Genomic DNA, 13,396 nt, shown 5'->3' on the forward strand with positions numbered 1-13,396 from the left:
TGTCTCCAGATTTAGTTCTGGGTTCCCGAGATTATATAATCTTACAGTCATGATAGTAAGGACCTTTAAATCAATCCAGTAGGCCTTTCAGCTCACACACTCATTGTTTTGGTGTGTGTGTGTGTGTGTGTGTGTGTATGTGTGTGTGTGTGTGTGTGTGTGTGTGTGTGTGTGTGTGTGTGTGTGTGTGTGTGTGTGAAGATAATGATTAAAAGAAGGAGATACAAGTAATGACAAACTACTGACTTGGAACTATCCTGGGTCAAAGTTCACCTAGGACACAAGAGAGGGGACAGAATTGCTACACGTTTCAGCTGGTCCTCTGTTGTTGTTGTTGTAGTGGTTTTGCAGCTGATGAGTTGAAGACCGAGAGCAAGAGAGAGAGAGAGAGGGAGAGATAAAGAGAGGAGTGAGAAGAAAAGGGCAAGAGAGAGAGAGAGAGAAGGAAATCTGTATTCATGTAAGGAGTTTTGACAAGAAGACAACAGCCGTGTATGATAATGGATGCAGGTCAGCGTTTTGACCCCGAGCTTCCTGACGAAACCAGAAGCACCAGAAACACAGATATCTCAAGTGTGAACCAACATCCACCCTGCTTTCTAAACCTGCTGTTGGCGGTACAGGTAAGCCCCTTGGTGACTCAGCTAAGTGACAAAGCCATTGTTGTAGTTAAGTTGAATATTTGTACGCATGACTGTAAGTTGCTTTGGATAAAAACGTATGCATTATGTCATATATTATAGTATATATTAGATGGCTAGTGTTGGTACCTTCCACTGGCTAGCTGAAACATTTCAACTGTAAAAGCTATGGAGCTGTTGGTAACCTACATGCAGTGATCACAGACCACACCACTGGCAGGTTGTTGGCTATAACCACTGGCTCTGTTGGTACCCACCTACCACTGGCTTGGTACCTACCTACCACTGGCTAGCTGTTGGTACCTACCTACCACTGGCTAGCTGTTGGTACCTACCTACCACTGGCTAGCTGTTGGTACCTACCTACCACTGGCTAGCTGTTGGTACCTACCTACCACTGGCTAGCTGTTGGTACCTACCACTGGCTAGCTGTTGGTACCACTGGCTAGCTGTTGGTACCTACCTACCACTGGCTAGCTGTTGGTACCTACCACTACCACTGGCTAGCTGTTGGTACCTACCTACCACTGGCTGTGTTGGTACCTACCTACCACTGGCTAGCTGTTGGTACCTACCTACCACTGGCTAGCTGTTGGTACCTACCACTACCACTGGCTAGCTGTTGGTACCTACCTACCACTGGCTAGCTGTTGGTACCTACCTACCACTGGCTAGCTGTTGGTACCTACCACTGGCTACTGTTGGTACCTACCTACCACTGGCTGGCTAGTTGGTACCTACCACTGGCTAGCTGTTGGTACCACTGGCTAGGCTGTTTGGTACCTACCCTACCACTGGCTAGCTGTTGGTACCTACCTACCACTGGCTAGCTGTTGGTACCTACCTACCACTGGCTACCTACCACTGGCTGTTTGGTACCTACCTACCACTGGCTAGCTGTTGGTACCTACCTACCACTGGCTAGCTGTTGGTACCTACCTACCACTGGCTAGCTGTTGGTACCTACCACTGGCTAGCTGTTGGTACCACTGGGCTAGCTGTTGGTACCTACCTACCACTGGCTAGCTGTTGGTACCTACCTACCACTGGCTAGCTGTTGGTACCACTGGCTACCTACCACCACTGGCTAGCTGTTGGTACCTACCTACCACTGGCTTGTTGGTACCTACCTACCACTGGTTGGTACTAGCTGTTGGTACCTACCTACCACTGGCTAGCTGTTGGTACCTACCTGGCTAGCTGTTGGTACCTACCACCACTGGCTAGCTGTTGGTACCTACCACTACCACTGGCTGTTGGTACCTACCTACCACTGGCTGTTGGTACTACCTACCACTGGCTTGCTGTTGGTACCCTACCACTGGCTAGCTGTTGGTACCTACCTACCACTGGCTAGCTGTTGGTACCTGGCTACTGTTGGTACTACCACTGGCTAGGCTGTTTGGTACCTACCTACCACTGGCTAGCTGTTGGTACCTAGGCTAGCTGTTGGTACCTACCTACCACTGGCTAGCTGTTGGTACCTGGCTACCTACCACTGGCTAGCTGTTGGTACCTACCTACCACTGGCTAGCTGTTGGTACCTACCTACCACTGGCTAGCTGTTGGTACCTACCTACCACTGGCTAGCTGTTGGTACCTACCACTGGCTAGCTGTTGGTACTGGCTAGCTGTTGGTACCTACCTACCACTGGCTAGCTGTTGGTACCTACCACTGGCTAGCTGTTGGTACACTGGCTAGCTGTTGGTACCTACCTACCACTGGCTAGCTGTTGGTACCTACCTACCACTGGCTAGCTGTTGGTACCACTGGCTAGCTGTTGGTACCTACCTACCACTGGCTAGCTGTTGGTACCTACCTACCACTGGCTAGCTGTTGGTACCTACCTACCACTGGCTAGCTGTTGGTACCTACCTACCACTGGCTAGCTGTTGGTACCTACCTACCACTGGCTAGCTGTTGGTACCTACCTACCACTGGCTAGCTGTTGGTACCTACCACTGGCTAGCTGTTGGTACTTACCTACCACTGGCTGTTTGGTACCACCACTGGCTAGCTGTTGGTACCTACCACTACCACTGGCTAGCTGTTGGTACCTACCTACCACTGGCTAGCTGTTGGTACCTACCTACCACTGGCTAGCTGTTGGTACCTACCTACTGGCACTGGGCTAGCTGTTGGCACCTACCTACCACTGGCTAGCTGTTGGTACCTACCTTCCACTGGCTAGCTGTTGGTACCTACCTACCACTGGCTAGCTGTTGGTACCTACCTACCACTGGCTACTGGCTAGCTGTTGGTACCTACCTACCACTGGCTAGCTGTTGGTACCACTGGCTAGGTACTGTTGGTTGGTACCTACCTACCACTGGCTAGCTGTTGGAACCGACCTACCACTGGCTAGCTGTTGGTACCTACCTACCACTGGCTAGCTGTTGGTACTTACCTACCACTGGCTAGCTGTTGGTACCTACCTACCACTGGCTAGCTGTTGGTACCTACCTACCACTGGCTAGCTGTTGGTACCTACCTACCACTGGCTAGCTGTTGGTAGCTGTTGGTACCTACCACTGGCTTGCCACTGGCTAGCTGTTGGTACCTACCTACCACTGGCTAGCTGTTGGTACCTACCTACCACTGGCTAGCTGTTGGTACCTACCTACCACTGGCTAGCTGTTGGTACCTACCTACCACTGGCTAGCTGTTGGTACCTACCTACCACTGGCTAGCTGTTGGTACCTACCTACCACTGGCTAGCTGTTGGTACCTACCTACCACTGGCTAGCTGTTGGTACCACCTGGCTAGGCTGCTGTTGGTACCTACCTACCACTGGCTAGCTGTTGGTACCTACCACCACTGGCTAGCTGTTGGTACCTACCTACCACTGGCTAGGCTAGCTGTTGGTACCTACCTACCACTGGCTAGCTGTTGGTACCTACCTACCACTGGCTAGCTGTTGGTACCTACCTACCACTGGCTAGCTGTTGGTACCTACCTACCACTGGCTAGGCTGTTGGTACCTACCTACTAGCTGTTGGTACTTACACTGGCTAGCTGTTGGTACCTACCTACCACTGGCTAGCTGTTGGTACCTACCTACCACTGGCTAGCTGTTGGTACCTACCTACCACTGGCTAGCTGTTGGTACCTACTGGCTACCACTGGCTAGCTGTTGGTACCTACCTACCACTGGCTAGCTGTTGGTACCCTACCACTGGCTAGCCACTGGCTAGCTGTTGGTACCTACCTACCACTGGCTAGCTGTTGGTACCTGGCTAGCTGTTGGTACCTACCTACCACTGGCTAGCTGTTGGTACTTACCTACCACTGGCTAGCTGTTGGTACCTACCTACCACTGGCTAGCTGTTGGTACCTACCTACCACTGGCTAGCTGTTGGTACCTACCTACCACTGGCTAGCTGTTGGTACTTACCTACCACTGGCTAGCTGTTGGTACCACTGGCTACCCTACCACCACTGGCTAGCTGTTGGTACCTACCTACCACTGGCTGTTGGTACCTACCTACCTACCACTGGCTAGCTGTTGGTACCTACCTACCTACCACTGGCTAGCTGTTGGTACCTACCTACCACTGGCTAGCTGTTGGTACCTACCTACCACTGGCTAGCTGTTTGGTACCTGGCTAGCTGTTGGTACTACCACTGGCTAGCTGTTGGTACCTACCTACCACTGGCTAGCTGTTGGTACCTACCTACCACTGGCTAGCTGTTAGTACCTACCTACCACCTACCACTGGCTAGCTGTTGGTACTTACCTACCACTGGCTAGCTGTTGGTACCTACCTACCACTGGCTAGCTGTTGGTACCTACCTACCACTGGCTAGCTGTTGGTACCTACCTACCACTGGCTAGCTGTTGGTACCTACCTACCACTGGCTAGCTGTTGGTACCTACCTACCACTGGCTAGCTGTTGGTACCTACCTACCACTGGCTAGCTGTTGGTACCTACCTACCACTGGCTAGCTGTTGGCTAGCTGTTGGTACCTACCTACCACTGGCTAGCTGTTGGTACCTACCTACCACTGGCTAGCTGTTGGTACCTACCTACCACTGGCTAGCTGTTGGTACCTACCTACCACTGGCTAGCTGTTGGTACCTACCACTGGCTACCTACCACTGGCTAGCTGTTGGTACCTACCTACCACTACCACTGGCTAGCTGTTGGTACCTACCTACCACTGGCTAGCTGTTGGTACCTACCTACCACTGGCTAGCTGTTGGCTAGCTGTTGGTACCTACCTACCACTGGCTGCTGTTGGTACCTACCTACCACTGGCTGCTTTGGTACCTACCTACCACTGGCTAGCTGTTGGTACCTACCTACCACTGGCTAGCTGTTGGTACCTACCTACCACTGGCTAGCTGTTGGTACCTACCTACCACTGGCTAGCTGTTGGTACCTACCTACCACTGGCTAGCTGTTGGTACCTACCTACCACTGGCTAGCTGTTGGTACCTACCTACCACTGGCTAGCTGTTGGTACCACCACTGGCTAGCCACTGGCTTGGCTGTTGGTACTACCTACCTGGCTACCACTGGCTAGCTGTTGGTACCTACCACTGGCTAGCTGTTGGTACCTACCTACCACTGGCTAGCTGTTGGTACCTACCTACCACTGGCTAGCTGTTGGCTAGCTGTTGGTACTACCTACCACTGGCTAGCTGTTGGTACTGTTGGTACCTACCTACCACTGGCTAGCTGTTGGTACCTACTACCACTGGCTGTGTTGGTACACTGGCTAGCTGTTGGTACCTACCTACCACTGGCTAGCTGTTGGTACCTACCTACCACTGGCTAGCTGTTGGTACCTACCTACCACTGGCTAGCTGTTGGTACCTACCTACCACTGGCTAGCTGTTGGTACCTACCTACCACTGGCTTGTTGTTGGTACCTACCTACCACTGGCTAGCTGTTGGTACCTACCTACCACTGGCTAGCTGTTGGTACCTACCTACCACTGGCTGTTTGGTACCTACCTACCACTGGCTAGCTGTTGGTACCTACCTACCACTGGCTAGCTGTTGGTACCTACCTACCACTGGCTAGCTGTTGCTACCTGGCTACCTACCTACCACTGGCTAGCTGTTGTTGGTACCTACTGGCTACCACTGGCTAGCTGTTGGTACCTACCTACCACTGGCTAGCTGTTGGTACCTACCTACCACTGGCTAGCTGTTGGTACTTACCTACCACTGGCTAGCTGTTGGTACCTACCTACCACTGGCTAGCTGTTAGTACCTACCTACCACCTACCACTGGCTAGCTGTTGGTACTTACCTACCACTGGCTAGCTGTTGGTACTACCTACCACTGGCACTGGCTGTTGTTGTACCTACCACTGGCTACCACTGGCTAGCTGTTGGTACCTACCTGGCTAGCCACTGGCTAGCTGTTGGTACCTACCTACCACTGGCTGGTTGGTACTACCACTGGCCTCTACCTACCACTGGCTAGCTGTTGGTACCTACCTACCACTGGCTAGCTGTTGGTACCTACCTACCACTGGCTAGCTGTTGGTACCTACCTACCACTGGCTAGCTGTTGGTACCTACCTACCACTGGCTAGCTGTTGGTACCTACCTACCACTGGCTAGCTGTTAGTACCTACCTACCACCTACCACTGGCTAGCTGTTGGTACTTACCTACCACTGGCTAGCTGTTGGTACCTACCTACCACTGGCTAGCTGTTGGCTAGCTGTTGGTACCTACCTGGCTACTGTTGGTACTACCACTGGCTAGCTGTTGGTACCTACCTACCACTGGCTAGCTGTTGGTACCTACCTACCACTGGCTAGCTGTTGGTACCTACCTACCACTGGCTAGCTGTTGGTACCTACCTACCACTGGCTAGCTGTTGGTACCTACCTACCACTGGCTAGCTGTTGGTACCTACCTACCACTGGCTAGCTGTTGGTACCTACCACTGGCTAGCTGTTGGTACCTACCTACCACTGGCTTGTTGTTGGTACCTACCTACCACTGGCTAGCTGTTGGTACCTACCTACCACTGGCTAGCTGTTGGTACCTACCTACCACTGGCTAGCTGTTGGTACTTACCTACCTACTGGCTAGCTGGCTAGCTGTTGGTACCCTACCTACCACTGGCTAGCTGTTGGTACCTACCTACCACTGGCTAGCTGTTGGTACCTACCTACCACTGGCTAGCTGTTGGTACCTACCTACCACTGGCTAGCTGTTGGTACCTACCACTGGCTAGCTGTTGGTACCTACCTACCACTAGCTGTTGGTACCTACCTACCACTGGCTAGCTGTTGGTACCTACCTACCACTGGCTAGCTGTTGGTACCTACCTACCACTGGCTAGCTGTTGGTACCACTGGCTAGCTGTTGGTACTGGCTAGCTGTTGGTTGGTACCTACCTACCACTGGCTAGCTGTTGGTACCTACCTACCACTGGCTTGCTGTTGGTACCTACCACTGGCTAGCTGTTGGTACCTACCTACCACTGGCTAGCTGTTGGTACTTACCTACCACTGGCTAGCTGTTGGTACCTACCTACCACTGGCTAGCTGTTAGTACCTACCTACCACCTACCACTGGCTAGCTGTTGGTACTTACCTACCACTGGCTAGCTGTTGGTACCGACCTACCACTGGCTAGCTGTTGGAACCGACCTACCACTGGCTAGCAGTTGGTACCCTACCACTGGCTACTGGCTAGCTGTTGGTACCTACCTACCACTGGCTGGGTACCTTACCTACCACTGGCTAGCTGTTGGTACCTACCTACCACTGGCTAGCTGTTGGTACCTACCTACCTACCACTGGCTAGCTGTTGGTACCTACCTACCACTGGCTAGCTGTTGGTACCACTACCACTGGCTAGCTGTTGGGCTTGTTGTTGGTACTACCTACCACTGGCTAGCTGTTGGTACCTACCTACCACTGGCTAGCTGTTGGTACCCTGGCTAGCTGTTGGTACCTACCTACCACTGGCTAGCTGTTGGTACCTACCTACCACTGGCTAGCTGTTGGTACCTACCTACCACTGGCTAGCTGTTGGTACCTACCTACCACTGGCTAGCTGTTGGTACCTACCTACCACTGGCTAGCTGTTGGTACCTACCTACCACTGGCTAGCTGTTGGTACTTACCTACCACTGGCTAGCTGTTGGTACCTACCTACCACTGGCTAGCTGTTGGTACCTACCTACCACTGGCTAGCTGTTGGTACTTACCTACCACTGGCTAGCTGTTGGTACCTACCTACCACTGGCTAGCTGTTGGCACCTACCTACCACTGGCTAGCTGTTGGTACCTACCTACCACTGGCTGTTGGTACCTAGGCTGTGTTGGAACCTACCTACCACTACCACTGGCTAGCTGTTGGAACCGACCTACCACTGGCTAGCTGTTGGTACCTACCTACCACTGGCTAGCTGTTGGAACCGACCTACCACTGGCTAGCTGTTGGAACCGACCTACCACTGGCTAGCTGTTGGTACCTACCTACCACTGGCTAGCTGTTGGAACCTACCTACCACTGGCTAGCTGTTGGTACCTGTTTCATACTGCAGTTCTTGTGAATCTCTCTCTCTCTCTCTACAGCAGGTGTTTGTGCAGTGCTCTTTGCTGGTTCTGGTCCTCGGTGTGTTGCAGCAACATCTACTATTACAGGATGGAGAGAGAGAGAGGTTACTGTCCTCCATGTTGTTCTACTCCGCTCTCTCCACTCTGATACAGAGCTGTCTGGGGACATGGTGAGGAATTCCTCACAATCAATCAATTCGTTTTCTTTACATTATCTCTCAACTCTGTCACTCACACCTGTCTATGATGATCAAACATTTAGCATTTAAACACATTGACTGACGTGAATACAATCAGAACTCTCTCATCCTCAGCCTCCCTCTGGTCCAGGCTCCATCTCTGGAAACCCTGATCCCTGCTGTAGTCCTCACTGCCCAGATTGGTGAGTTAGCTACGTCAGGCCAAGTTCACACTCAGGTTGTACAACTGATGTAAAACTCATTTGACACAACGTTGTTTTGGCTGACAAACTCATTTTTAAAAAATGTCACAACCGTTGTGTCAAATGCGTTGTCTATCAGTTGTACAACATGAGTGTGAACATGGCCTTTGTATGTCGTTGTGGTTAATGGTACGACCGGTATTGATTTCCTGCAGTTACTGAACCGGCCTGCAGAGGGCACTGTGAGGAGAGTGAGGAGGACATCCTGCCCAGAGCCAACCCAGTCAGAGAGGTACAGTACTCAGGCTGTAGTGTTGCTGTCCGTGGTACTGAACCCACAGACCACCTCCTCTTCTCACATTCAGGAGTTATGTTTAGATTAAAACATTTTTTCATGATCTTTATCAAGAGACTTTACTACTACAATAGTAAATCAAATCAAATCGAATTCTATTTGTCACATGCGCCGGTATACAACAGGCGTAGTAGACCTTACAGTGAAATGCTGAATACAACAGGTGTAGTAGACCTTACAGTGAAATGCTGAATACAACAGGTGTAGGTAGACCTTACAGTGAAATGCTGAATACAACAGGTGTAGTAGACCTTACAGTGAAATGCTGAATACAACAGGCGTAGTAGACCTCACAGTGAAATGCTGAATTCAACAGGTGTAGTAGACCTCACAGTGAAATGCTGAATACAACAGGTGTAGTAGACCTCACAGTGAAATGCTGAATACAACGGGTGTAGTAGACCTTACAGTGAAATGCTGAATACAACAGGTGTAGTAGACCTTACAGTGAAATGCTGAATACAACAGGTGTAGTAGACCTTACAGTGAAATGCTGAATACAACAGGTGTAGTAGACCTTACAGTGAAATGCTGAATACAACAGGTGTAGTAGACCTTACAGTGAAATGCTGAATACAACAGGTGTAGTAGACCTTACAGTGAAATGCTGAATACAACAGGTGTAGTAGACCTAACAGTGAAATGCTGAATACAACAGGTGTAGTAGACCTTAAAGTGAAATTCTGAATACCACAGGTGTAGTAGACCTCACAGTGAAATGCTGAATTCAACAGGTGTAGTAGACCTTACAGTGAAATTCTGAATACCACAGGTGTAGTAGACCTTACATTGAAATGCTGAATTCAACAGGTGTAGTAGACCTCACAGTGAAATGCTGAATACAACAGGTGTAGTAGACCTTACAGTGAAATGCTGAATACAACAGGTGTAGTAGACCTTACAGTGAAATGCTGAATACAACAGGTGTAGTAGACCTTACAGTGAAATGCTGAATACAACAGGTGTAGTAGACCTCACAGTGAAATGCTGAATACAACAGGTGTAGTCAATGTGGAGGCTATATACAGGGGGAACCGGCACAGAGTCAATGTGGAGCCTATATACAGGGGGTACCGGCACAGAGTCAATGTGGAGGCTATATACAGGGGGTAGCGGTACAGAGTCAATAGCGAGGCTATATACAGGGGGTACTGGTACAGAGTCAATGTGCAGGCTATATACAGGGGGTAGCGGTACAGAGTCAATGTGGAGGCTATATAGAGGGGGTACCGGTACAGAGTCAATGTGAAGGCTATATACAGGAAGTACCGGTACAGAGTCAATGTGGAGGCTATATACAGGGTGTTACGATACAGAGTCAATGTGGAGGCTATATACAGGAAGTACCGGTACAGAGTCAATGTGGAGGCTATATACAGGGTGTTACGGTACAGAGTCAATGTGGAGGCTATATACAGGGTATTACGGTACAGAGTCAATGTGGAGGCTATATACAGGAAGTACCGGTACAGAGTCAATGTGGAGGCTATATACAGGGTGTTACGGTACAGAGTCAATGTGGAGGCTATATACAGGGTGTTACGGTACAGAGTCAATGTGGAGGCTATATACAGGGTATTACGGTACAGAGTCAATGTGGAGGCTATATACAGGGTGTTACGGTACAGAGTCAATGTGGAGGCTATATACAGGGTGTTACGGTACAGAGTCAATGTGGAGGCTATATACAGGGTGTTACGATACAGAGTCAATGTGGAGGCTATATACAGGGGTACCGGTACAGAGTCAATGTGGAGGCTATATACAGGGTGTTACGGTACAGAGTCAATGTGGAGGCTATATACAGGGTGTTACGGTACAGAGTCAATGTGGAGGCTATATACAGGGTGTTACTGTACAGAGTCAATGTGGAGGCTATATACAGGGGGTACCGGGGTACCGGTATAGAGTCAATGTAGAGGCTATATACAGGGGGTACTGGTACAGAGTCAATGTGGAGGCTATATACAGGGTGTTACGGTACAGAGTCAATGTGGAGGCTATATACAGGGGGTACCGGTACAGAGTCAATGTGGAGGCTATATACAGGGGGTACCGGTACAGAATCAATGTGGAGGCCATATACAGGGTGTTACTGTACTGAGTCAATGTGGAGGCTATATACAGGGGTACAGAGTCAATGTGGAGGCTATATACAGGGGTACAGAGTCAATATGGAGGCTATATACAGGGGTACAGAGTCAATGTGGAGGCTATATACAGGGGGTACCGGTACAGAGTCAATGTGGAGGCTATATACAGGGGGTACCGGCACAGAGTCAATGTGGAGGCTATATACAGGGGGTACCGGTACAGAGTCAATGTGGAGGCTATATACAGGGGGTACTGGTACAGAGTCAATGTGGAGGCTATATACAGGTGGTACCGGTAATTTCCAAATGGCTGAAGGTACCACGTTCATCTGTACAAACAATAGTACGCAAGTATAAACACCATGGGACCACGCAGCCGTCAAACCGCTCAGGAGGGAGACGCGTTCTGTCTCCTAGAGATGAAAATACTTTTGTGCGAAAAGTGCAAATCAATCCCAGAACAACATCAATGGACCTTGTGAAGATGCTGGAGGAAACAGGTACAAAATTATCTATATCCACTATAAAACAAGTCCTATATCGACATAACCTGAAAGGCTGCTCAGCAAGGAAGAAGCCACTGCTCCAAAAACGGCATAAAAAAGCCAGACTACGGTTTGCAACTGCACATGGGGACAAACATCGTACTTTTCGGATAAATATCTTCTGGTCTGATGAAACAAAAATAGAACTGTTTGGCCTAATGACCATCGTTATGTTTGGAGGAAAAAGGGGGAGGCTTGCAAGCCGAAGATTACCATCCCAACCGTGAAGCACGGGGGTGGCAGCATCATGTTGTGGGGGTGGCAGCATCATGTTGTGGGGGTGGCAGCATCATGTTGTGGGGGTGCTTTGCTGTAGGTGTCTGTAAAACTTCCGACTTCAAAGTGTTGGTACCCAAATGAGAAAAAATAGTTGGATTTAGTTTCATGGAAATAAAACTCTTGTTCAGAACTTCATCTGTATTGATTTTAAAGACCATGTATGGATATTTACATATCAAACCATCCTGGTTAATGGTGTGACATCATCTCCTTTCCTGTCCTCATCGCTTGATGTTTTTCTGCAATTCAGCCATTTTGTTTCTATCTGTACTATACAGTGAATATTTCACCCCCCTCTCTCCCTCTGTTCTAGTCTAATGCTGGGCCTTATCCCTCCATCTGTTCTATTCTAATGCTGGGCCTTATCCCTCCATCTGTTCTATTCTAATGCTGGGCCTTATCCCTCCCTCTGTTCTGGTCTAATGCTGGGCCTTATCCCTCCATCTGTTCTATTCTAATGCTGGGCCTTATCCCTCCATCTGTTCTATTCTAATGCTGGGCCATATCTCTCCCTCTGTTCTAGTCTAATGCTGGGCCATATCTCTCCCTCTGTTCTATTCTAATGCTGGGCCATATCTCTCCCTCTGTTCTAGTCTAATGCTGGGCCATATCTCTCCCTCTGTTCTAGTCTAATGCTGGGCCATATCTCTCCCTCTGTTCTATTCTAATGCTGGGCCATATCGCTCCCTCTGTTCTAGTCTAATGCTGGGTCATATCTCTCCCTCTGTTCTAGTCTAATGCTGGGCCATAACTCTCCCTCTGTTCTAGTCTAATGCTGGGCCATATCTCTCCCTCTGTTCTGGTCTAATGCTGGGTCATATCTAATCTCTCCCTCTGTTCTAGTCTAATGCTTGGCCATAACTCTCCCTCTGTTCTAGTCTAATGCTGGGCCATATCTCTCCCTCTGTTCTATTCTAATGCTGGGCCATATCTAATCTCTCCCTCTGTTCTAGTCTAATGCTTGGCCATAACTCTCCCTCTGTTCTAGTCTAATGCTGGGTCATATCTCTCCCTCTGTTCTAGTCGAATGCTGGGTCATATCTAATCTCTCCCTCTGTTCTAGTCTAATGCTAGGTCATATCTAATCTCTCCTTCTGTTTTAGTCTAATGCTGGGCCATATCTCTCCCTCTGTTCTAGTCTAATGCTGGGCCATATCTCTCCCTTTGTTCTATTCTAATGCTGGGCCATATCTCTCCCTCTGTTCTAGTCTAATGCTGGGCCATATCGCTCCCTCTGTTCTAGTCTAATGGTGGGCCATATCTCTCCCTCTGTTCTAGTCTAATGCTGGGCCATATCTCTCCCTTTGTTCTATTCTAATGCTGGGCCATATCTCTCCCTCTGTTCTAGTCTAATGCTGGGCCATATCGCTCCCTCTGTTCTATTCTAATGCTGGGCCATATCTCTCCCTCTGTTCTAGTCTAATGCTGGGCCATATCTCTCCCTCTGTTCTATTCTAATGCTGGGCCATATCTCTCCCTCTGTTCTAGTCTAATGCTGGGCCATATCTCTCCCTCTGTTCTATTCTAATGCTGGGCCATATCTCTCCCTCTGTTCTATTCTA

General features: G+C 49.5%; 1 protein-coding gene across 2 annotated transcripts in view; it reads left to right on the plus strand.

Moving 5' to 3' along the window:
- Positions 1 to 274: 274 nt before the first annotated feature.
- Positions 275 to 13,396, plus strand: part of slc23a3 (solute carrier family 23 member 3) — a 30,953-nt gene continuing 17,831 nt past the window's right edge. For both annotated transcript variants that reach the window (XM_065016199.1, XM_065016193.1), the window contains exons 1-4: positions 275 to 623; positions 8,199 to 8,350; positions 8,495 to 8,562; positions 8,778 to 8,854. In XM_065016199.1, coding sequence (XP_064872271.1) covers positions 495 to 623; positions 8,199 to 8,350; positions 8,495 to 8,562; positions 8,778 to 8,854 — 426 coding nt within the window. In that variant the 5' untranslated portion in view covers positions 275 to 494. The remainder of the gene's footprint in view (positions 624 to 8,198; positions 8,351 to 8,494; positions 8,563 to 8,777; positions 8,855 to 13,396) is intronic.

The sequence above is a fragment of the Oncorhynchus nerka genome, linkage group LG3, assembly GCF_034236695.1.
Source record: "Oncorhynchus nerka isolate Pitt River linkage group LG3, Oner_Uvic_2.0, whole genome shotgun sequence".
NCBI lineage: Eukaryota > Metazoa > Chordata > Actinopteri > Salmoniformes > Salmonidae > Oncorhynchus > Oncorhynchus nerka.